General features: G+C 44.1%; 1 protein-coding gene across 1 annotated transcript in view; it reads right to left on the reverse strand.

Moving 5' to 3' along the window:
• PTK2 (protein tyrosine kinase 2) overlaps positions 1 to 24,814 on the reverse strand; it is a 714,868-nt gene that overhangs the window by 71,778 nt on the left and 618,276 nt on the right. The window contains 2 exon segments of the mRNA XM_030219604.1: positions 2,011 to 2,117; positions 5,521 to 5,560. Coding sequence (XP_030075464.1) covers positions 2,011 to 2,117; positions 5,521 to 5,560 — 147 coding nt within the window.

The raw sequence follows: 24,814 nt of genomic DNA on the forward strand, positions 1-24,814 counted from the left end.
AAAAAATAAAATGGATGACTCGTGATAGCAATGGACAAGTCTCGCATGAGAAACGTTGATGAACTCAAAAGAGGACCACTGACAGCCAGGGCCGTGCCTAGGGTCTCCGGCGCCCCCCCTGCAGTTGGCCCCGCCGGCGCCCCCCCCCCGAAAACGATCGCTACACTACCCGCCCTCTTCTCCCCAGATCCTTTTCCTTTAAATTTACCTCTCCGGCGCGCGGCAGCGTAGCGTTAGTGAGGAGGCGGCGCTCCCCCGCCCCGACGTGTCTTCTTCCCTTCGCTCAGTGTCCCGCCTTCTTCTGACGTCATTTCTGACGTCAGAAGAAGGCGGAACCGAGCGAAGGGAAGAGACTGACATGTCGGGGCGGGGGAGCGCCGCCTCCTCACTAATGCTACTCTGCCAGCGGGAGAGGTAAATTTAAACAAAAAAAAAAAAAAAAGGACAAGGATCTGGGGAGAAGAGGGCGAGGTAAGCATGGTGCGGCGGGGCGCCCCCCAGAGGATGGCGCCCTCCTGCCATGCTTACCTCGCTTACCGTGTCGGCACGGCCCTGCTGACAGCGTTACACTGCAACCCTGAAAACTCTGAAAGAATGAAAGAGAAGAGTTTGGAAGCATAAGGAGGAAGTTTTGTTGTAACATGACAAACCTATGTCTCATGCAGCATGAACTACCACAGAGGCAATTGTAAAGATGGGTCTCAGTCTTACCCCATCCGCCAACCAACCTATATTTAGAGCTATATGATTTATATCTTTTCCCCAAATTGAAGACATACCTTTGGGGATATCTGTTCGACTTGGACAAAGCAGTAGAAAGGACTATGAGCAATTGGTTGAAAAGACAAGATGTGCAGTTCTTTTGTGATTGTTCTCAAAACGTGTGGCGACTGGTGGCCACTATGTAGACTAGTAAGTACATGTGATAAAAGAGCAAGTTTAAAGCATTATTTTTGCTTTTTATGGAGCTGGAGGAATCACTTTTCATTTAACCCTTGTAAAAACTGCCAGTTACATGTTAAGATGCTTCTAAAATAAAGGTCATTGTATTATATGTATAGCTGAAAATACCCTACATGCTATAGACACAGTGCCCCCCCCCCCCATTTTTTTTAAAGTAGTTAGATGTTTGGTACAGTGCCAAATGTATAACTGTTTTTTTTTTTTAAATAACCACCTGATTTCATGTTCATTTGTGTAAAACTTCTTTTGATATACTTTTGTGCACCACATTTCTTAATAATCATTAAACCAAAATTTTGAATGAATGTGGGCATACATCATGTACTATACTGCTATTCAAGTTCATTTATTTCAAATTTTTCCACTTCTTCCCTGATTTTCTCTTTTCCCTCAATTCAAAGATTCTAGGAAATTTACGTCTCTATTTGAAATCACCACCAAAATCAAATGGGGATTACTCAAAAAGGTTAACTTACCTATCAGTGAGGAGAAACATTTATGTCCATAAATTGGAAGCAAACAAGTATATATCTTTTTAACTTGAACTTAACAAATAAAAATAAAACACAATTTCAACCAATAATACAATATCATTCTTAACTCTATAATCTTAACATTTCATTCACCAACTGAGACAATACTTGACAGCATTCAGTATTTAGATATGAACACATTTAGGGGGTCTTTTACTAAGCTTAGCTCGAGTTGTCTGCAGAAGGGCCCATTTTATTCCTATGGGTCCTGCTGCAGATAAATCGAACTAAGCTTTAGTAAAAGACCCCCTTAGTAGTCAGCCCCATTTGTATGCTTTAAAGTGGCTAGTGACCCTTCTCTTAAATTCTTCCTGGTTTGCATCAGGTATTAAAAAAAATTATGAAAAACTGTATTTAATTTGGAAAGAAAGCTGATACTGCAAACTCTGTGCTCTGAAATAGACCACCTCTTTCATAATTACAATGGAAAAAAAGGAACATATATCCTTCCCTATAATTTCTATTACTGTTTTCCTTAATAAATGTATATCCAATAGTATTTAAATAATCATACCTTTACTCCTTCATTGTAGCTGTCAACAGGATTGTTAAGACTGGCCAGACTACCAAGATGGCTGGGGGCTCCGGGCCGAGGTGGTTTCTTTGGTGGAGCTGGATGATCTGGGTAATGATATAATTTGACTTTAAAAAGATGACATCAGTCTTTAAAGTGGCATATGAATCTTCAAATTGTACAAGATTGTTTTTCAGTGCTCACATCTTCAAACCATATAACTCAGTAACTCCATTACATAAAATAAAATATCCTATCAATATCTTATTATGATCTTACTATATATTACTATAAATAATACTTACTGTATTAGAAAATGGGCAGAAAGACAATTCTTATACTCTATTCAGCTTTTTAACGTGAGACACCCAGTTCATTTTCTGGATTCATTTTATTATCTTTTGAACAATAAAGGCTGGCTAATCTTTTGAACAATAAAGGCTGGCTAATAACTACCACAGTTTCTAGGAGTGATGCCTGTTGGCCAAGCACAGGAGGGAAGGGAAGGTTTGAAACCCAAACACACAGGTCTGTTATTGCAATAAAAAAATGTTGAGATTTGTAACATGTTATGACAGTTCTGCTATTTCGAGATGACAATTTAAAATATTAGGCAGCAGAGCACTTTTCAAAGATCCATTTTCAGTAAACACAGATTATCTAGAAAAATCATGATCTCAGAGCCTTATTTCCTTATCCAGAAAAACTTTAATTATTTGGAATTTGGTTTCTGTTTTTGTCTTCTAACTCTAACCTTCCCAGAATTTCCTGGTCACATTCACCTTTTTTTTCTTCTCCAACCATTCTTTTGGTATAAACAGATTCCCCTCACTCATACAGGTTAATCTCATCAGTACCCCTTGTGACAAGGCTAGCATCTGGGGCCCCCCAGAGAGGCAACTAATCCCTGAACTACGATTCCCAGAAGCCCTTGCAAGAAGGAGAGGAGGGTAGCCCCCAAAGGGGTGGAATGGATTTCCAACCCCAGCAGGGGGAGCAGTGGCTCAGTGCTAGGTGAGCCAGTTACTCCCTTCCCCACTAAAGGGAGAAGGGGAGGTTAAGCTCAGTCCCTTGGCTGCATTGCCAGTATACAATTCCCTCCAGCTGTGAGAGAAGGAGGAGATTTCCTGGTGGCTCCCAGCCACCAGGGGAAGAGGAGACTGATCGAGAGAGAGAATCCATGGAGTAGGTGGAGAATGGAAAGGGCCTGCCACTGGAGCTTCCTTGGGGGGAGAGAGTAAGCTACCATGGAGGGTGAGAATGCAAATGCACGCCTGTCCAGCACATGAAGGCAGTGTGAGAGGCCACAGAGGTTGTGGTGCTGTGAGGCAGGAGGAAAACTGCCAGCCCTGCTCAGTACAAGGTCCTCTTGGGTGCTGTGAAGAGGACAGGTGAATTGAGTATTGGTTTCCTGTGAAGAGACTGCTTGTGAAAGTGTTGGAACTATTGGGATATATAGAAAAGCAGGCTGAACTTTGACTGAGCCCTTCTGAGGGAGAAGAGAAGGTAGTGCAAAGGAAGTGGGCCTGAACTGTTAAGGAACTGAATGTTTGCTGGAGTTTTGAACCCGGCCTGAACCATTTTTGTGAACTGCATTTTGATGTTGGGAGTGGAACTGAATTAAGAATAAAACACTTTGGCCCTAAGTCCAAATGGCAGTCTTGTTCTTTACTGGCCACCTGTTAGACTAACCGGGCTGCCGGCACTAAACCAGAGCGGACTGAGAATAATCCAAATCATAGTTACCCGATGCTAGGTTCCACCTTGGGGGTCAGCACCCAAGAAAAAGATCTAGGTGTCGTTGTAGATATGTTGAAATCTTCTGTCCAGTGTGTGGTGGCAACCAAAAAAGTAAACAGGATGCTAGGAATTATTAGGAAAGGGATGGTAAATAAGACCGAAAATACTGTAACGCCTCTGTATCCCTCCATGGTGTGACCTCACCTTGAGTACTGTGTTCAGTTCTGGTGGCTGTATCTCAAAAATATATAGCGGAATTAGAAAAGGTCCAAAGAAGAGCGATCAAAATGATAACAGGGATGGAACTCCTCTGAGGAAATGCTAAAGAGCTTAGGGCTCTTCAGCTTGGAAACGAGACGGCTGAGGGGAGATATGATCGAGGTCTACAAAATCCTGAGTGGTGTAGAATGAGTAGAAGTGAACTGATTTTTTACTCTTTCAAAAAGTTCAAAGATTAGGGGACACTCAATAAAGTACATGGAAATACTTTTAAGATAAACAGGAGGAAATATTTTTTCACTGAAAGAATAGTTAAGCTCAGGAACTTGTCGCCGGAGGATGCAGCAGCAGCAGCAGCAGTAAGCGTATCTGGGTTTAAAAGAGGTTTGGACAAGTTCCTGGAGGAAATGTCCACAGTCTGCTATTGAGACAGACACGTGGAAGCTACTGCTTGCCCTGGGATTGGTAGCATGGAATGTTGCTATTATTTGGGTTTCTGCCAGGAACTTGCGACCTGGCTTGGCCACTGTTATTATTATTAGCATTTGTATAGTGCTACCAGACGCACGGAGCGCTGAACACCTGATACAAAGAGACAGTCCCTGCTCAAAAGAGCTTACAATCTAAATAATACAGACAGACAAGGCAGTTACGGGTGAGGGAAGTAATGGGAGCTAAAAAGCAGCAGTGAAAAGGTGGGTTTTCAGCATAGATTTGAAAACAGGTAGAGATGGAGCTAGATGTATAGGTCCAGGAAGTCTATTCCAGGCATAAGGTGCAGCGAGAGAAAAGGAGCGAAGCATGGAGTTAGCAGTGGAGGAGAAGGGGGACGACAAGAGAGATTTGTCCAATGAGTGGAGTTCATGGGGAGAAATGTAGGGAGAGATGAGAGTGGAGAGGTAATGGGGGGCTGCAGAGTGGTACGAGAAGTTTAAACTGAATGCGGAAGCGGACAGGGAGCCAGTGAAGTGACTTGAGGAGTGGGCTAGTGTGGGTATAACGATTCTGGCGGAAAATAAGTCGTGCCGCAGAATTTTGGACAGATTGGAGAGGAGAGAGATGGCTGAGCGGAAGACCAGTGAGAAGTAAATTGCAATAGTCCAATAGTCTGTTGAAAAAACAATACTGGGATAGATGGATAATTGGTTTGACCCAGTATGGCTATTCTTTCGTTCTTATGAGCTACACACTGGGCTTATAGAGCACAGCACAATTCTGTATTTTCTATCTCCACCTGCTGGTTGATGGACACAACACCCATCAGTTCTGGAAAAGTCAGATGGATGAAAAGGAAGTAGTTTGACTATCGGCCCGTGTTTTTTTCCACACTTCTTGAAAATTATTCAAATATATATGTTTTTATATTTCTTCTACATTTTTGAGAACTAACTTTAATACAGAAATTGTCAGAAACACAGTTGGGCTTGTTGACTTCTTCCTGCAATATATTTACCCTCCTTATCTATACAATAACAGACTGAAACAAGGATCAAAAGAAAAGAAAAACAGTCTGGAAAGTAATAGAAAATTAAAATACCAAGAAAATCTTACCTGGTTTTCCCACTGGTTGGTATATGTGCTGGTTACCAGCCTAGAAAAAGAAAGTGCATATTTATTTAGGTTGGTGCAGTCCAAAGATTTATAACTAAGGACATTCTGGTACTCAGAATGTTAAAAAGTCTGTTGTTTGCTGTGTCTTAACTATTAAGACTGATCCAAGTTTCTTTCAAACATTCCAAAAATATTTCTTTACTTTGCTTCGTTCAGAACCAACCACAAACATTCCAAAAGTATTTCCTTAGTTTGCTTCATTTAGAGATATCAGAAGGCACATGTGATCTGGTTTCCACATCACAGTTTGTGAGAGAACTTTTATTTTGCATTATAAGGTACATAAATCTTTGCATCTCTAAATATCATTAACTTGTTTCTCATTTGTAAATATCCACTCAAAGCTAATCCAAAGGCTCAACACTGCAGACAACCATACTGGTTACAAATTTAGCTCTTTGCTATGAAACTGATGCAAGTAGAAGAAAACTGCTTCCTTTTTCTACAGTCATTTGTGCAATTCTCACATTAAACCTAATAGTAAAATTTTGTATGCGATAATGTTTTTAATATCTGACCAATATTCATAGCAACATATGACCTATTTAGTCTGCCCATCTATGTCATCTATCATCTCTTCCTCTCCCTTAGAGATCCTAAGGACTGGACAAGTGGCCTAACGGATAGTGCAGTGATCTGACAACCTAGGAATTGGCTTCAATTCCCACTGTAGATCCTTGTGACTCTGAGCAAGCCACTTAACGTTTTAACTGTAATCACAGAAAGGCGGTATATCGAATCCCATCCCCTTTTCCTTTCATATGTATTTATTTGTCCCAAGTTTTCTTGAATTCAGATTTCCTTTCTACCACCTCCACTGGAAGGCCATTGCACAAATTTACCACCCTTTCCATGAAGAAGTATTTTGTCAGATTACTTCTGAGTCTGTTCCCTTTCACCTTCATTCTAGGCCCCCCTCATTCCAGGGCTTCCTTTCAATTGAGATGCACCTCCTGTGCATTTATGCCATGGATGTATTTGAATATCTCTATCAAGCAGCAGAGATCAGCATTCTTGTAAAAGCTGACTGCCACAGGAAGAACTAGGCCCAGATATTCAATGCTGAACCATATCTAGGTACCGGCATTGAATACTCGGAGGCTGATTAAGAGTTTGCTGTTGAAATTTATGTGGATCCTGTATGACATTCAGCTGGGACCGGCTTAAGACACTTATATGGGTTCTGGCTAAATATTGGCCAGGATCAACGTACAAGGATCAGTCATCCACTAGCCCCTGATTCTGATCCCCCACATGGAATCTGCCACCATTACAAGCCTCCTCCTGATTCCAGGGCCGCTGAGAAACTGAGCTGGGCCAGGGCCACCGCTGGCGGGCCACTGCCCCCCCCCCCCCCCCCCGCACAACTGCAAATACCTTGGCTGGCAGGGATCTTGAGGCTCCGCCAGCAGAAGAGGTCTTCCTCCAGTGCTGCCTTTCCGTCTGCCATATGGCCTGCCCCTGCTTTTTCTTATGTCACGCATGCTTGGTTTTAAAACCGAGCATGCGGGGCCTGAGGGGAAAAGCAGCTGCTTGGCAGGCAATGTGGTAGAGTGAAGAGCAGGGCTGGAGAAAGACCTCTTATGCTGGTAGGGACCCCCAACAGCCAAACCAGAGGCCCTGGTCTGAAGTTCTGCTGTGTCTGCTCCTTCCCAGCCTCCAAGGGGGGCCCAGCAATGGAGTTTTCTCTCTCCTGCTCCTGGTTTATAAGCAGTGGTGTGCTGGAGCCAGCTCACACTGGCTTATGAGAGCAGGTTGTTAACTTTTGAACAATTTTGCAAAAAGCCCCAAAATTGGGATCTTGGCTTATAGTTGAGTTGGCACACCATTTCTGGCCTTCTTCCCTCCCCCTGCAATGACCGATACATCTTTCTCTCTCCCTCCCCTCCAGTGATTGTGATTCTTCTTATTGATACACTGCATGTTGCCGCTGAAGCTATGGCTGACACAGAAGTATGTTAACTGCAAGCTGGGTTGGTGGGGGCTGACATGACTTGAGAATGCACATATGCTCAAGGCTCCCCACTGGCCCAGCTTGCAGTTACCGTACTTCTGTGCCAGCAGTAGCTTCAAAGACAGCATGCAGGCATACTGGTAAGAAGAATTGTGGTCAATATGTGTGTGTGTATGTGGCAGGGGTGGGAGGGAGGGAAAGACATGCTGTGCTGGTCATCATGGGGGGGGGGGGGGGGAGGTGGAGAGAAACGAGCTAAAGGGAGCAAGATTCATTTTCCTAGTGCTTCCAATGCAGTTTATTCAGTGCTGTGCTGTAACCCTTTCCAGTGGATTCCTCCACTTTGTAGCATCATTGCGTACCCCCCCCCCCCCCCCAGTCCTGTCAAAAATTGTTAAGGTAGTGTTCATACAATTACAGCAATACGTTGATCCCTCCCACCCACAACAGTCTGGCTTTAGGCCATGTTATCCTACAGAGATCATTTTGACTGCTGTCCTGAATGAGGTTCACTCATTTTAGACAAGGACCTCATTACCCTTGCTATCTTCCTCGTCCTTTCACAGTTGCCTTTGACCTTGTAGACCATACTTTACTTCTGAACCACCTACAGACCTTGGGACTAACTGGTACTGTATTAGCCTCTTTCCAATCTTTCTCTCTGACAGGACTTTTTGGGTTATCATATCTTCTACTTCATTTGTCAAACCTCTTACTTGTGGAGTCCCCCAGGTATCAATCCTTTCCCCTATGTAGTTCAATCTGTTTCTGAGTCCATTAGCTACTCCGATACAAACCTTCTCTATATCATTTCATTTTTATGCTGATGATATCTTGCTACTCTATCATACGGATCTTGATAACCCCAATCTTGTACCTGTTCAACACTGTCTCAATCGAACAGTGGCTAACCGAATATCGCTTAGTCTTAAATCCTGACAAAACAGTTACATGCTGGCTTGCGGGTCACTTATCTTACCCAAACACTCCTCTATCCTTGTTAAAAAATACTGTCACTCCAGTTGACCACTTTCATTTATTCTCAATTGTTTTTTTTTAACCTCAAATCTTCATATTTTCAAATCAGGTTTTTTTCATTTTATGTCAGCTGCATTCCATTAGATCTCTGTTTAACCATGATTCTTTTCATAATATCCTTCTTGTGCTCTTTACAACTAGGTTAGACTACTGTAATATCGTTTACTCAGGTATCTCCCTTAACTGTCCTACAGAAATTGCAAACGCTCCAGAACATGGCCATCAGACTTCTTATACTTCTTTACTAAAAAAAATAAAATAAAATCACTGCTTCCAGGTTGAATATAGAATAAAATTCAAGATCCTCCTTTTGGCTTTTAAAGCTTTCCATTTTGGTGCCCCTCTTATTTATTCACGCTTACCCATCCCTTACTTTCCAGCTCATGTTTTACAGTCTTTAAATGATCATCGTATGGTTCTTCCCAGACCTCGCTCAGCTCATTTGGAATCAAGTAGGCACACTGCTTTTTATTTCATAGCCCCAGCGTTATGGAACTCTCAATCTACAGCTAACTAAAGTGAATCATCACTCAAGAATTTTAAATCTACAGTGAAAACATGGTTCTTTCAGCAGGCTTTTGGTACTTGATGGGTGGGCTTCTTCTTGTCATCCTGAAAAGATGTATATAGTCTGTCCTGGTAATTTAATGTTATTTGTGCTGCAGTGCTGTGTTTTAGTATGTCTGGACTTCTTTCCTATTAAAATTGGAGTTCCTTTACTTTTATGTGTTTTAGCCTGTAAACCGCATTGCTCTGCTGTTAGTTAAGTGCAGCATAGTAAGTCAACCAAATACAGTGCAATCCGCTTAAGTGCAAGGGTCTAGGACCAAAGAAATACATGTAGTTAACCGGAGTGTGCACTTAACCGTTGTGACCCAAAGAAGCTTGACATCTGATAAACATATGTACAGTACTGTTTATTATTATATGTACAGTATACAGTCTCCGTTAACTGACGTTAGGCTTACTTGAAGTAATCAGTTATAGTCCTCTGTACACTATTGGGTCTGTGAGTTCCATAGACTACATCTGCTCATTTCATCATCTATTTCATCATCATCCATTGTTGCCTGATTGTAGGTGCATATCTCGACATCAGTGCTGTCGTCAGCTGTTTGTAGATCGTAATCAATAGCTATGTAGCGATGAAACTCCTCTTCAGTAACACTGGCTGGGATGTCAATAACCTGTTCATCTGATGCATTTGCAACAGCTGCATCTGTTTCGTCCCTCTCCACATCCTTAACAAATCTTGCCCCCATGTAGCAGTTCACAATGGTTGTCTGTGTAACATGATTCCAGGCTTCTTTCTGCATATGTAGGGAATCCAACAGTGATAAGATTACGAGCCAGTTCAACAGCACGTTTATCCTTGCCAGTCTGGTCATCCATAATGGTCATCAGACGACTTAGCACAAGAGCCCGATAATGTTGTTTGAAATTGGCTATTATGCCCTGATCCAGAGGTTGGATCAGAGAGGTGGTGTTTGGTGGCAGGAAGACCACCTTGTTAGACAGCCTGACATCATCCCTGTGTATAGCACAATTATCACAAAGCAACAAAATCTGATGCTTTTGTGCCCGCATTCTAGTGTCTAACTTGTTTAGCCACTGCTTCCAAATTTCCCCAGTCATCCATGAATTTGTGTTAGCCTCGTATGACACAGGAAGTCGCTTAACTTTCTTGAAGCAATGGGGCAGTTTGCTCTTTCCAATGACGAAGGGTTCCAACTTCTCACTCCCATCCATATTGCAGCAAAGGAGGATCGTCAGTCGGTCCTTCGACGTTTTACCTCGAGTGTTTTGGCGGTATGTTTGAATGCAAGTGTTCCATCAGGAATCGCTTGCCTGTAGAGACTGTTCTTGTCAGCATTGAAAATGTCACGAGGTGCAAACTCGTTCAAGATGGTAGGAAGAACTGAAACAACCCAATTTTCAGCACCAAATTCATTAGCGTCCTGTTTCTCACCATGCTGTTTCTTGAATTTTATGTTGTTCCTCTCCTTCCATCTTTCCAACCATCCAACAGTGGCTTTGAATTCAGTTAGTCCAAGACTTTCAGTTAGCTGGTTAGCTTTCTCCATAAGCAGTAGACCACTGACCGGAAACTGTCTGCTCCTGACTCAGGAAAACCACAGAAGAGCATCTTCTCCCGCCTGTTTTCGTTGTGGATTTGTATTGTTTTGCCAGTCTTCCAGAAGCTGGTCTTTCTGCTTCAAGACACGTAAAATTTGACTGGGATTGACACTATATTCTTTAGCAATAGATGCTTGACTGTTTGTTTTCTAATTTTTTAAGAACTTCTATTTGTTCAGCCAGTGTTAAAGTCTTACAGTTGCGCGACGACGACCTCAATGTACACTCTAAGAACATTCTTTTGCTTATTCTGCCTGTGGCAGTTAAAGGGGCGGTACATTTGAAATCTCGTTGGTTGTCACGCACCAATAGTCTTCCTTATTCTGTGCGCGCACTTATGTGGAGTCTTTCCTGCAGAGGAGCAGTCTTAAACCATGCATATAAGCGAATCTTGCACTTTCAGTGGTGCGCTAAACCGAAGTTTGTCCCCATAGAAATTGATGGCGCCAAAAACGGGACCTAACTACTGTATGCAGTTAAATAGAGCATGCGCTTATCCAACGTGCACTTAAATGGACTGCACTGTAAATGAAAATCCTCAGCCACTACTAGTGCATAGTCAGGGAGCATCAGTAGCTTAGTAAATACTTCAGAAAAAAATTGGTGTGAATATGAATTTGGTGCACAGATGTTGCTAAGTGCTATCCATCTGCCCTGTAGTTCCCCCATAAGAGCCACCTACTGCCTCTGCGGGTCCTGGATCAACTTATGTGTACTAAAAACCACTTCTTTACAGATCAGAATGACCACTCCTCTTTAGAGGAGTATGTCACGTCCCCCACCCAGTCCCTGTGTAACTTCACATATTCTCCCACACTCATATGGGCTTCCTGCAGTGGTGTGCTGGTAAAGTTTTAACAACAGGCTCTCTCCCCGGTCCACCTCTGCACCCCCCCCCCCCCCAAAAAAAAAAAAAAAAAAAAAAAAAAAATTGCAGAGCTGGCTATACCCAGGGAGAGAGCCGGGGGGAGGGGTCATGCATTATTCTCTCTGGGAATTTTTTTTTTATTTTTAAATGCTTCCAGGTTCTAATCTAATTCAAGTTTAACTTGGGAAAAAATGCCATAAATAAGTAAATAAATAGACAGAAACTCTGAACATTGAGAACCTGTGCGGGAAGGGGAAACAGACTAACTTAAATAGCTTCAACTTTTTTTTTTACTTCATGCTGTCTTCATTTAAACCCAGCATCATCTCCCTCCTGCTGCTCCTCTGCCTACCTCTCTCTCAGTTTCCATTCCCTCTGGCCATTGTTCAAACATTACTTGTTCCAGCAGCTGTAACATGAGATGCTGCATGATCCACCCGAGACTGTCTCTGCCTAGTGTACAGCCCCACTGATGCAACTTCCTGTGGGTGGGATCTAGCAGAGAAAAGGCTCCGGATTGGTCAGGCAGTGATGAGCGGGGGATGATATCCTAAGGGACGACATGACGAGGTATGCTGGGAGCCTATGGGAGGGTGGGGGCTTGGGGAGGAGGGAGAGAGGAGGAAAAAAAACCCTGCCCCAGATGCTTGTGTGCTTGCTGCCTGACTCCAACAACCGGCTTGCAAAAATCATTAAAATTTATCAAGGGGCTCGTGCGAGCCGGCTCCAGCACACCACTGGCTTCCTGCAAGGTGGAGGAGTGGCCTAGTGGTTAGGGTGGTGGACTTTGGTCCTGGGGAACTGAGGAACTGAGTTCGATTCCCACTTCAGGCACAGGCAGCTCCTTGTGACTCTGGGTAAGTCACTTAACCCTCCATTACCCCATGTAAGCCGCATTGAGCCTGCCATGAGTGGGAAAGCGCGGGGTACAAATGTAACTTAAAAAAAAAAAAGCAATATCTACTTTCTCTTGCTTAAGATAGCCCAACAGTTTGACTCTTTTTACCGGAGAACTCAAACTAGCCACACAGAGTGAGAAATTTCAAATTAGCCATACTTCCTCCATCCTTTCAAAGGTGTTAAGAAAAGGTAATGTTCCAATTAAATTCCCTTGACAGGAAAATAATTGAGGTGAACTAGCCTCCCCTCCTGTTCCTCTCCAAACCCTACTCCAATCTGTCCCAACCACTCAAACTATGACCCCCCATCCAAAGGTCTCATTCATATCATACCACTCCCACATGCACTCCCTGGTAATAACTTCTTGTAGGAAAAAAGTTCTCCTCCCAGCAAGAACACCAAACAACCCATATAAAAAAAACATTCGTGCATCCTCTGGCTCCCCTCCCATATTTATTCTAGTCAACCCATTTTTAACCCCCCTCCCTAATGTACCACCCCAGAAAAAAAACATGCAGGTAACAACAAGGCATATTAAACTTCAAACTCATGCTATGAAGACGTCAAAAACATGGCAGTCAGAGCTATCACCTTCTACTGAGGTCTTGACACCCACTTGACTTTCAACACTTGAAGCAGCAGTGCAGAACATTGAAAGAAAGAGAGAAAATAGGGATATTGCTGCGATTAAGTATCCACCACTTGTCCACTGAATATGAGATGAAATGCCAAATGATCCACATGAGTCAGGCAACTTCAATTGCCAAAAAGGTTTCTGCACCTCCGCAGTTAAGTTTCACACATCAGGCACACCTTTGGGTGTGGAGGAAGCTAGCCACCAGCATAGTATAAAGTACCCAGGTGCCCTTGGCCTGGATTGGCCGCTGTCGTGGACAGGATGCTGGGCTCGATGAACCCTTGGTCTTTTCCCAGTGTGGCATTACTTATGTACCTGTATCCGAACCTGTTATAGAGTCCATCGCAGGCCATTCTTCCAAAGGTACAGCAAACAAAAACATAACTGTCTTCAACCAGTGCCTGCTCTCCTATTCAGTCACCAGTTTGCTTATCATAACGGTATCGTGCATGTAACATCATCTTCTTTCAGTGCCTCGGAAGCCCATTCACAAATGCTTTCATGGCATCTAATGAGTCATATACTTTAGAAACCCCCTCAGTAATATAGGTTCTTTTTCCTGCTGTCTTACATTTGTTGATTTGAGACCTGGACCAATATATGCTCCACTACCCCCACTCACCAGAATGGCCACTGTCTTGATCTCATCCTCTTCTCAAACTGCTCACTCTCCAGCTTCTGTGCCTCAGCTCTTCCCCTCTCTGACCATCATCTGATAACTTTCACACTTAAACACCCTCCTTCCCCAGTCCCGTCCAATCTTAACCAATACATTTAGAAATCTTCAGGCTATTGACCCTTCTACTCTGTCCTCCAGTGTTTCAAATCTCTTCTCTACCACTATGTTATCCAAGTCTGTCAATGAGGCTGTCTCTTCCTATAATACTATTCTCTCCTCTGGATACTCTTGTTCCTCCCATTCCCCGTCCTGTAAAGTGTACCAAACCCCAGCCTTGGCTGACCTCCAGAATCTGCTACCTACGTTCCTGTGCCCGCTCTGCCGAACGCCTTTGGCTGAAATCCCGTGCCCATGCTGACTTCATACATTACAAATTCTTGCTGACCTTCTTCCAGTCTGCTCTTTTACTTGCCAAACAGGATTATTCCCTAGTCCATTCTCTCAACCCTCCAACCCCTGCCTCCTTTTCTGAAATCACTGAAGAGGAAACTACACATCTTCTTTCCTCCTCAAAACGAGCTACCTGGTCCTCCGATCCTATTCCCACCCATCTACTTAACACTATCTCTCCTATTGTCATCCCTTTTATCTGTCATATCCTCAATCTTTCACTTTCCACTGCGACTGTTCCTGATGCCTTCAAACATGCCGTAGTCACACCAGTCCTTAAAAAACCTTCATTGGACCCTACCTGTCCTTCTAACTATCGCCCCATCTCCCTCCTCCCTTTCCTATCCAAGATACCACCATTGCCTTGACTTTCTTTCATCTCAAGCTATTCTTGATCCACTTCAATCTGGCTTTCGCCCCCTTCATTCCACTGAAACAGCACTTGCTAAAGTGACCAATGACCTGTTCCTGGCCAGATTCAAAGGCCTCTATTCTATCCTCATCCTTCTCGATCTATCTGCTGCTTTTGACACTGTTGATCACAGCCAACTCCTTGATACGCTATCCTCACTTGGATTTCAGGGCTCTGTTCTTTCCTGGTTTTCTTCTTATCTCTCCCATCGTACTTTTAGTGTATACTCTGGTGGAGCCTCCTCCACTTCTATCCCACTGTCAGTTAGTGTACCTCAGGGATCTGTCCTGGGACCTCTTCTTTTCTCTATCTATACTCTGATCTCATCCCATGGTTTTCAGTATCACCTTTACGCTGATGACTCCCAGATCTACCTCTCCAGCCCCGAAATCTCAGCAGGAATTTCAGGCCAAAGTATCAGCTTGTCTGTCTGACACTGCCACCTGGATGTCTCAGCGCCATCTGAAACTAAACATGACCAAGACTGAGCTTCTTATCTTTCCCCCTAGACCAACCTCTCCTCTTCCCCCATTCTCTATTTCTGTGGATAACACTCTCATCCTCCCTGTCTCATCAGCTCATAACCTTGGGGTCATCTTCGACTCCTCTCTCTCCTTCTCTGAACATATTCAGCAGACTGCTAAAACCTGTAGTTTCTTTCTCTATATTCCTGAGCTGGTCCGTCAAGCTCCATCTCTGGCCATCTTCAAATCTAGGCTAAAAGCCCACCTTTTTGATGCTGCTTTTAACTCCTAACCCTTACTCACTTGTTCAGTACCCTTATTTTATCATCCCCACCTTAGTAATTCCCTTATCCTCTTATTTGTCCTGTCTGTCCTAATTAGATTGTAAGCTCTGTCGAGCAGGGACTCTCTCTTCATGTTCAAGTGTACAGCACTACAGGTACATCTAGTAGCGCTATAGAAATGATAAGTAGTAGTAGTAGAATCTGCAGGCAGAGGCCTGAATACAACAGAAACCAACTTTCTTCAAGGAAAACTACTTCTTGGCATAGCTGTGCTACTGACTTCATCCAAGGACATGTTTTTTTTTAACTTCAACCTAGCCTCCAGTTATCTCCTGGGAATGTGGAGAAGTGGATCTCACAGAGACAGAGTCTCTGGTACATCTGTGAACCATGTAGGGGAGTTTGCTACCATCAGGCTTGTGTATGATAAGATATTCTTGCTGGAAGCTCACAATGCCCCTCATTGTCCTGACTGTGAGTAATTTGCTGGACAGAGGTACATGGTTGGTGATTGGTCTGTGTGTGTCACCTGGACCTGGGGGAATGCCAATGCTGGGCATGTGAGAAAGAACAAGAATCAAAACAGATGACGACTGCATATTGTACAGTTCTCTCTCAGAGGAGTTGGAGACTAATTTGCCTAAACACCTGTGAACTGTATCTCTGTGCAGAGCAGTGCACAAGGTCAAGTTCAGCCAGAGCTCTGTGGCTTCCCCAAAGACTGTGTAACCAGTTTCACAGAGCAGGTACCTTGGACTATATTCCTGATCTACAGGGGCTTGCAGGTAATCTGCTAGAACCTAGAAGAGGAGCAGATTCTTCACATCACCTGGTCTGGGACTTACGGACTGCAAGGGTGAGAAGCAGAAATTTTCCTCTTATGCTTCAGGGTGTAGTTAGGTTGGTTTTGACTGTGACTGATTGGTTATCCCAGGAGGAGGGCTGCCAGGGAGCTGAGGGCGGGAAGGAGGGGCCGAGAGCGCGTTGTGCCCCCCCCCTCCCCAAGCTATGCCCATGCCCTTGGCCACTACAGACCTTTTGTGTGCCAGGTTTAACAAACCCTGTGAAAATGCCTTTAGCAGGAAAGCAGAGTGTCTTTTGCCAGCCTTTTTAGGCAAGAGGAGGATATATTTGATGTGTGTCCGAGGCCTAAGGAAAACCACCAGAGTCTCTCTGCTGTTCAGTTCTTATTGTCTTTTGAGCTTAATGTCTGTTTCTCCTTTACAGGTCTCCTCAGATGGGTGGTACTGCTCCCCAGACAGCAGGGGCAGGCCTGCATCAGTCTGACCTGAAGTGCGTCAACAGGAGAAAGTGGGCTGCAGAAAAGAAACAGTCCATTATTCCTAGTACCTAGCAGCCGTTACACTCTTCTCAGATAGGTGGTGGGTCAGACCAGAAACCACAGGATCAATCTCTGGGGTCCACAGCTGCTGCAGGGCCTACTTCTTGTCAACCCTGCAGAGGTGGTCTCCCAGTCCTCTTAAGAAGAGGACATGGACTGACTAACCACTCCTCCTTTTTCTTCACAGTCTCTACTGTGCAAGTGAGTGCTCCATCTGCTGCCATTGTGGAGATTGTTGTTGCATTCGCAGGTGACCTGTCTAAAGACCAGGAGTGGTTTCCTTCGTTGGACTCCATCAGGGAACACAAGTATTTTTTGGGTAAGCGTATGCCTATATTGCCTTTGTTGGTCCAACATGTGTTCCCATGTCAGGGTCTGCTTGATACAGCCTCTGAGGTGACTTTCGTTACGCAGGGCAGGTGTCTGAATTTTGAGACTTTCCGGGGTGGGGTGGGGACCGGAATATACCTGGTGACGTCACTTATGACTTTTGGCAATAAGAGCATTACAACAGTAGATCAGGTTTGGCTTTCTTTACAGCTTGAGACAAGGACTGTCACACATCCTGTCATCATCTCCAAAAGTTCAAGTGAGAAATTTTTCACTGGAAATGATCTCTTAAAGAGGCTGCAGCTTATTTTGGATTATGTCCAGGAAGTGGTCTGGTCACAAGGTAACTGTCCAATTCTTATGGGAGAGTTAAGTGCTTGAGCAGAGTCTGAGGTTCCAGCTCAGTATAGCTTAGCAATACTTCCATTCAAATACATTTCCAGCATTCAGCAAACCCACACCTTTTGGAGATCCAATTGGAAACAGCTCCGAGAGGGGGGGGGGGGGGCAGGAACATGCTAAAGTAATCAGAGTCACGAATGATCCAATGGCTGACATTGCTGTAAAAGACTTGTCTGTTCCGTGTGATCAGCCGAATGCTGCCAAGGATGTACCTCAGTTGCCCTCTTCTGCTCTTTCCAATCCTGACATGTCACATCTTGGCATGTTTGTTGACAATAATCCAGAGGGTGATTATTTGACAGTCACAGTCCAGCCTCTCCAAGCCTATCTCTTGTTACTCAGTGGCATCTCCTTAAGCGGTGAACCACTTTACCAAAGTCTTGTGAACTCTGCAGATTCCATTTGTCAAGTGTCCTTCCACTTTTGTGCAGGTACCTGAGCAAGGTGCCATGCCTCTCATGAGGATTTGCAGCTTACCCTTGACCTTGGGTACAAAAACCTTCGCCTACCACTTCTCTATTGTCCGAGGCCTGCAACAGCCCTCATGTTTGGGTTTGGATTGCCTGGTCAGACAGGGAGTTTATGTAGATTTGGTGAGTCACATCCTTTGGGGTGGAATGCAAGGTTCCTCTGTGGAGCTCTGGACCTCAAGTGCCAGCCTCAAGTCTGAACTGACTGTGACCACTGTGAGGTGATGTGCACTGAAGATATTTGGATTCTGGGGAGGTCGGAAGACTTTTCTCTCAAACCATGCCTAGCACATAGCCAGAGACTTCTGGAAACGATGGTGTTCTTCGATCCTCATGCACACTTTCGAGACTTGGGCTTGTCTCTTGATGCTCTGCTATACCTGGAAATGACTGCTTCCTCTCTTCACTTTATGGTCACCAATCCTCAGCATGAAGATGTTGTCATTTTGGCAGGAGAATCTCATGGATTTCTGGTGGGAGAGTCCTTACCTGCTGTAGGGGTGAGTTTGTCTATCACTGACAGACTGCCTTTCTGTTGGGACTTCTGACAGACTAGGGGGGTGGGGGGAACATACACAACATCTGTGTTTTTACCTCTCCTGAAGGCCTTTGCTCTTTGGAGTTGGTCTGGTCATATGATTTACCGTGTTCCCAAGTGCCACTTGAGGATGACTTCATAATTTTGTCCAGAAGGTTGTCTTTAACCCAGACTCCTAGAGGGGTCAATGTCATTGCAACTTCAGCTGTTCAGGAGGACATTGAAGAGCAAGTTGCTTGAAAAAATCCAGAATTGAAGCTCCAACTGTGGAACACTGGAAATGGGGCATACCTTTCCCTCACTGCAGGTCTGTGCAATTGACCATATTTCAGAAGATTCTCCCAGTAGACTTAAGAAATTATTACAGAGGGAGCAGTTTTGGATTTTTTTTTTTTTTTACTGAAAACAGATGAACCCTCAGGACTCAATTTTAGACTGGCATGGAGGAGTTTTTTAATCAGGTACTCATAAGGATGAATAAGAGTCAATAATGGGACTCCTGTTTTGTTATTTCTGACAGCTACATCACTGCAGGTCAGCTTGAATTTTGAAAATACAAGATGCCCATTATGCAGAATATGCTAATGATTAGCACATGACGTTTACCAGAAATGACATTTCAGGATATCTAGTTTAAATTCTATAAAGAAAAGACGCCACGGCCATTTCGGTGGGGATCCCATAGCGGGAAGATCAGATGTGGTTTAAAGTTACTGGCAAGTACTTCCCTTTAACTACATTTTAGCTTTTGACTTATGGATCGAGTTTGTTTTGCATTCAGTATTTTGTATTTCATTTCACATGGATATATATTTTTTCAGTCATGTGTTTTTGCATTTCAATTGTAATTTTGTTGAACACTTTTTTTTAAGGTCTTGCACACCTTGAGACAGCTCCTAGCAGCAAAACTCTGGCCACAGTCGGTGTGATTGACCGACCACACACGTTTTTGCTCACCTGCGCTTTGAAGTTTAAGCTAAGTAGTTCTTTTACTTCTTTTTGTGGATCCATCAATTGTCATTTCTGTGAAGTTCAGCAATTTTGAACCAAAGAATTAAGGTTTTTTTATGCCGATAAAGAGAGGTAACCCATATATTTTCTTCCATCTTTGTTTCTAAAACCATTGATTTTGGTTGGAGGTTGGGTTGGGTTCAGAGGCTTTTTCCCTTTTCTTACTAAGGTTCTATTGCACTTCACAGGATTATAGTCTCGTTAAAGCACTTTGCTACCTACACTAGAGAGATTATTTTGTACAGTGGTATCAGGACTCTCTATTCCTTGTTGTGGATTGAAATATTTTGCAAATAACAATTCCAGATAGACGTGAAGGCCCTTCTTCTCCTTGGGAAAGTCTGAGCTGCCCGTGCTTTCCAAAGCATTAACTCACGGAATCTGTTTCTCCAATACCAAAAAGAGGGAGGTTCTTTTTGCATCTAATACTTAAGTATACATTTTTCCCTCAATGCATAAACTTTACAAAGTATGAGACGTAAGTTTTTGTCAGAGATCCATTTATTCAGCAAGACTCCTTTCCAGGAAAAAATTACATGTTGTCTGAAGAGAGTCCATAAATATCTATGCAGTGATCTCCAAAACACTCGAGCACCATCACATTGCCAAAAGACATGAAAAAAGGTATTGTACCCCTGCCTACATTTGGAACATTCAGCATCAGATATCCATCCTGATCTAACAGCCTGAGATTGCGACATGTACGCCTTACGGAGTATCCGATATTGACTCTCCTGGAGCTCAGTACTACCAACCTGCTTCGGGATAGCCTTTATCAATTTTAAAAAATCTACTCCCTTCAATTCGTACCCCAGATCTTTACTCCAAGCCTCCTTAAGAGGACCGTCCTCATGGTGGGGTGGGGGGGGGGGGGGGGGGGGGGGGGAAGAAGAGATACCAACGCTTTATGTAGTCTGAAACCTGACCAAAACATCCCCTTGTAAGAAATCGCGAAGTTTCTGACCCAACCTGGTGAGCAATGCCGCCTGAACTAAACTAGAATAGTAATGATTTAGCTGTCTATAAGCAAAATAATCTTTGTGAATTAAGGAAAGTCTCGGTTGTAAATCTTGTAAACTATAAAAAAATCCCTTCCTCATTAAGAAAATGCTCAATCAAGACAATACCCATTGCCGACCATCTTCTAAACAACCTTGATTCCATTCCTGGCTAAAAATCAACATTGCCTCGACATGGCAGCATATTGCTACCATTCGGGTTCTGATTCCATGATTTCAACAGAATCTGCCAAATACCCCTCAAAGGAGATAACAATATGCTCCCTCGGCAAGAGGAAGGTAAACTTTTTGATTGGGCCTGCACAAGAAAATTCAAATGCCAAGGATTATACAGTGCCTGCTCCCAACGAGTCGGAGTAAACTGCTCAGTATCAAACAGCCAATCCCTAAGGTGATGCAGAAGACAAGCCTCATTGTAATGCCTGAGACAAGGTAATCCTAAACCTCCCTGCACCCAGTTATCATACAAATATTCTAGACTGCCCCAACCTAAGTATCAACCAGTACAAACTTTCCTGGGTTACTATCCAGAATTCCCTGCCTATTTCTTTCCACCCCCTCCTCCCAATGAAATGCCCATCCATCTTTGCATTTTCCCCTCTCCCCTAACCCAACCCCTCTCCTAAAGGGCACCAAAGGTGCGTGACTTCCGTAGCTCTGACCAAAGACCCCATCTTGTAAAATAGAAAGAAATGTTGGAAAGGCTCCTGGCCCCCTCCCCCTTCACAGGCAAGTATTATATCACAGACAACAGAACTCAGCTCAGGGAAGAAAAAAAATAGTTTTTCTTTAACAAACTGTAATGCTGCCTGCATACACAAGATTCTACTAAAAAAAAAACAAAACAAAACAGAAGTATCCCAAAATATATACCTCTCCTCCCCTCAGCCACAAAGGCCCCAGGTATGACAGTGGGTCTCAAAAGTTATTTGGATACACTCAGTCTCTCTCACTCCAATTGAACAACAAAAGCCTGGGCCACTGCCACAGTATCATAATGCTGTAAAGTTCCATTGTGTTGGATCCACAGCTTTGCTGGATATAATAGACTGAAACGTATTTGTAATTTATGTAAATGTTTACAAATCAGAGAAAATTGTTTGCGTTGAAGAGACTCTCGTGGAGTAGTCCTGAAAAAAGAAAATCTTATGGCATTCAAACTCCAGGGTTTTACCACTTCTGAGGGCAGACAATATCGCCATCTTGTGATGATACTGGAGTAGTCGAAGAATGACAACTTTGGGACGATCCTTGGGCGTCCTTTTGGGCCCTAACGGATGAGCATGTTTTATCCATAGAGGGTCTGCAGTGCTTTGATTTTGCAAGAACCTGGGGAACCAGGTCTCCAGAAATCCCCTCAGCTCTGCATCCTGTACTGATTCTGGTAATCCATCCAATCTCAAATTGTTCCTACGAGAGCGATTTCACAGATTGCTGACCTTGTCTTCCAGAGAAGCTACAATATCCTGATGGCGTTTGATTTCCAATGAAGATTCATGAGCTGAAGTCTCTATCTTTCCTATTCTCTGTTGGACCTCCTGAAGATTTTTGTGACAGTAGTAAACCAATGATCCATTCCATCTAATTTATCAATAATTTGTTGTAATTGTATATTCATAGCCTCTTCTACATCCATTTGGACCTCCGTAAAAATTTACGAGGCCCAAGCGGATCCCACCGTAAGTGATGGCTTCTTCTCCGCCATCTTTAATCTTCCACCATGAGTCTTCTCCGCTCTTCTTTGGATCCGCGAGCTGCCATGCGGAAACACTGTGCCTCCAATGCAGGAACAATAGGTTAATGATCCTCTGTACAATTCAGAATTCACACAATTCCACCAAGAGGGGAGAGGCAGTAACTAGGGTGGGGGGGGGGGGGAGTTCTTCTGTGTAGCCTTGTTGCTTTACTTTCCTTGCCTCACTGTTGCCCAGAATCAGAGCAGGAAGCAGGTGAAGGGGCAACCCAGTTGAAAGCTCCAGGCAGCAAACCAAGTGAGGGACCCAGCAGTGCATTGCTCACCTCTGAGGCTCCAGGCGGCACTCTCTCCCCCAAAGATAATAGCAGCGCAAAGGAGGGACTACTGGGGGCATTGTTGCTGGATCTCCTCCTGCTCTATCAGGGCAGTCTCCCAAGGCTAGATTCAGATCCTGTGTCATGGTAGGTGCCCACTCCGCCTCAGTGACGTCGCTCCAGCTCCCTCCACCGTTCAAGCTTGCCATCCTCTTCGGTGCTGCCGCTCCAGCTACCTCATCGCTGTCGGCAAATAATGCCTCACTGCTGCCGCCTTTCAGAGCCACTCCGCAGCCAGCCACCTCTCCTAGCCGTGCTCTTCTCCACCGGTGGGACCTACTCGCTTTCCCCAATGGAGGGGGGGAGATGCACTTGCCGCCAGTGGCTCCCAACAGTTTTTCCAGAAGGCAAATTGCAGCGCCTTCTTTGCAGGTCGAATAGAGATGATCAGGGGAGCAGAGCTCACACTGTGGGAGAGGGTCTGGGTCCTCTGAATTGGGGTCCTCGATCGGGGTTCTGTGGAGTTCAACTTGCAGCGACCATCTTGGCCTGCAGCTCCACCGGAAGTCCAGAATCTACATGTTAAAAGAATCCTCTGTGGTTACAAAAGGATAAAATAGACCTGTCACCTAGTAAAAAAAAAAAAAAAATAATAAAATAAAAAATAAGGAACTACAGATTAAAAACAAATGCCTAGTCAAAAAAAAATTAAATTGAAAACCTAAGAAAGAAGCATGTGAGCAGCAGAATGCTGAAAAAAAAAATAGAGGAAATAGGGAGATGTTTTTATCTTTAAGTACAAAATACAAGATATCCATATTTTCAAAGTTATTTTCTCTAAATATTAAAAATAATTTTTTTGTACCTTTGTTGTCTGATAATTTTGGTTTTTTTCCCCCCATTTAGGTTGGGTTACTACATCCTCCCTTGCTGGTTCTCTCCTAAGTCCTTTTCCAGGATCTAAATTTCTATTTTCTGCTTTTCACTGTGTCTTCTTCCCTTCTTCTCTTATATCTGATTCTGATCTTTCTGTTTCATTTTTTTCTCCATTTCTCTCATCTGCTTATTATTATTACTATTATTTTTTTTACCTACCTGTAGCTAGATTTTATTCCTCCTCCTCCTCCCTCTCTCCCCAGTGGTGTAGCTAGGACTGAATGGACCACGGACAGAAAAATTGAAGTGGGCCCCCTATAACACCATCACTTCCTATGAGGATGCACATTTCCTAAAGCTGGTTTATTACAGTTAATAAATTAACCCATTAGTGCCCAATGTTCCCATAATAAATGTTGGGCACTAATGGGTTAATAAGAAAATCCTTTTTTCTACCTTTGTTGTCTGAGTAACGCTTTGGGTCCTAGTGTCACTCTCTTGCTTTTTTCTGTTTTTTTTTCTTAACTTTCTCCACGGTCTCTAGGTCCACCATCCATCTTTCCTGTGTCCCCCTATCCATTCTGTCCAGCATCTCCCCTCTCTGTCCTGTCCCTATGCTTTCTTCATTGCCAGCATCTCTTCTGTGTTCCTGCTTCTCACTTCTCTCTTCCTTTCCTCCACCCTCCATGGTGTGGCATCTCTCTCTACATCCCTCCATTAGTCCAGTGTCTCTCTCTCGTTCCCCCCCCCCCCCCACCCCAGTCCAGCATCAGTCCCATCTCTTCTCCGTCCCCTTTGGTCCAGGTGTCTCTTACTCTTCCATTTGTCCTTCACCCACAAGGTCCAGCATTGCTTCCCCTCTCTTCCCATTCCCCTATGCTCTCTCTTCTCCTCCATCTGCTCTCCTAGCATCTCTCCTGCCTTCCATCCCCATCATCTCTCTAGCTTCTCTCCGGTGCTGCGGTGGGTGTCGAAGTGGCAGCTCTGAAAACCGCCCATCTCCGGCCAGCGGGGCTTTTCCTCAGGTGTGTCTTGCCCACAGGAAGTTGTGGCAGAGAGGTGGGATGTGGCAAAGGAAAGGCCCCACTGGCTAGAGAAAGCCAGTTTTCAGGGCTGCCTCTGCTGGCCACCCGCCACAGTACCAGAAAGAAGCCAGAGAGACATAGAGGCATATTTTCAAAGCACTTAGCCTTCCAAAGTTCCATAGAAACCTATGGAACTTTGGAAGGCTAAGTGCTTTGAAAATATGCCTCATAGTAACATAGTAGATGACGGCAGAAAAAGACCTGCACGGTCCATCCAGTCTGCCCAAGAAATGTGCCACTTTTTTGTGTATACCTTACCTTGATTTGTACCTGTCTTTTTCAGGGCACAGACCATACAAGTCTGCCCAGCACTATCCCCGCCTCTCACCATCGGCTCTGGCACAGACCATATAAGTCTGTCCAGCACTATCCCCGCCTCCCAACCACCA

Source organism: Microcaecilia unicolor, chromosome 1, assembly GCF_901765095.1.
Source record: "Microcaecilia unicolor chromosome 1, aMicUni1.1, whole genome shotgun sequence".
Taxonomy (NCBI): domain Eukaryota; kingdom Metazoa; phylum Chordata; class Amphibia; order Gymnophiona; family Siphonopidae; genus Microcaecilia; species Microcaecilia unicolor.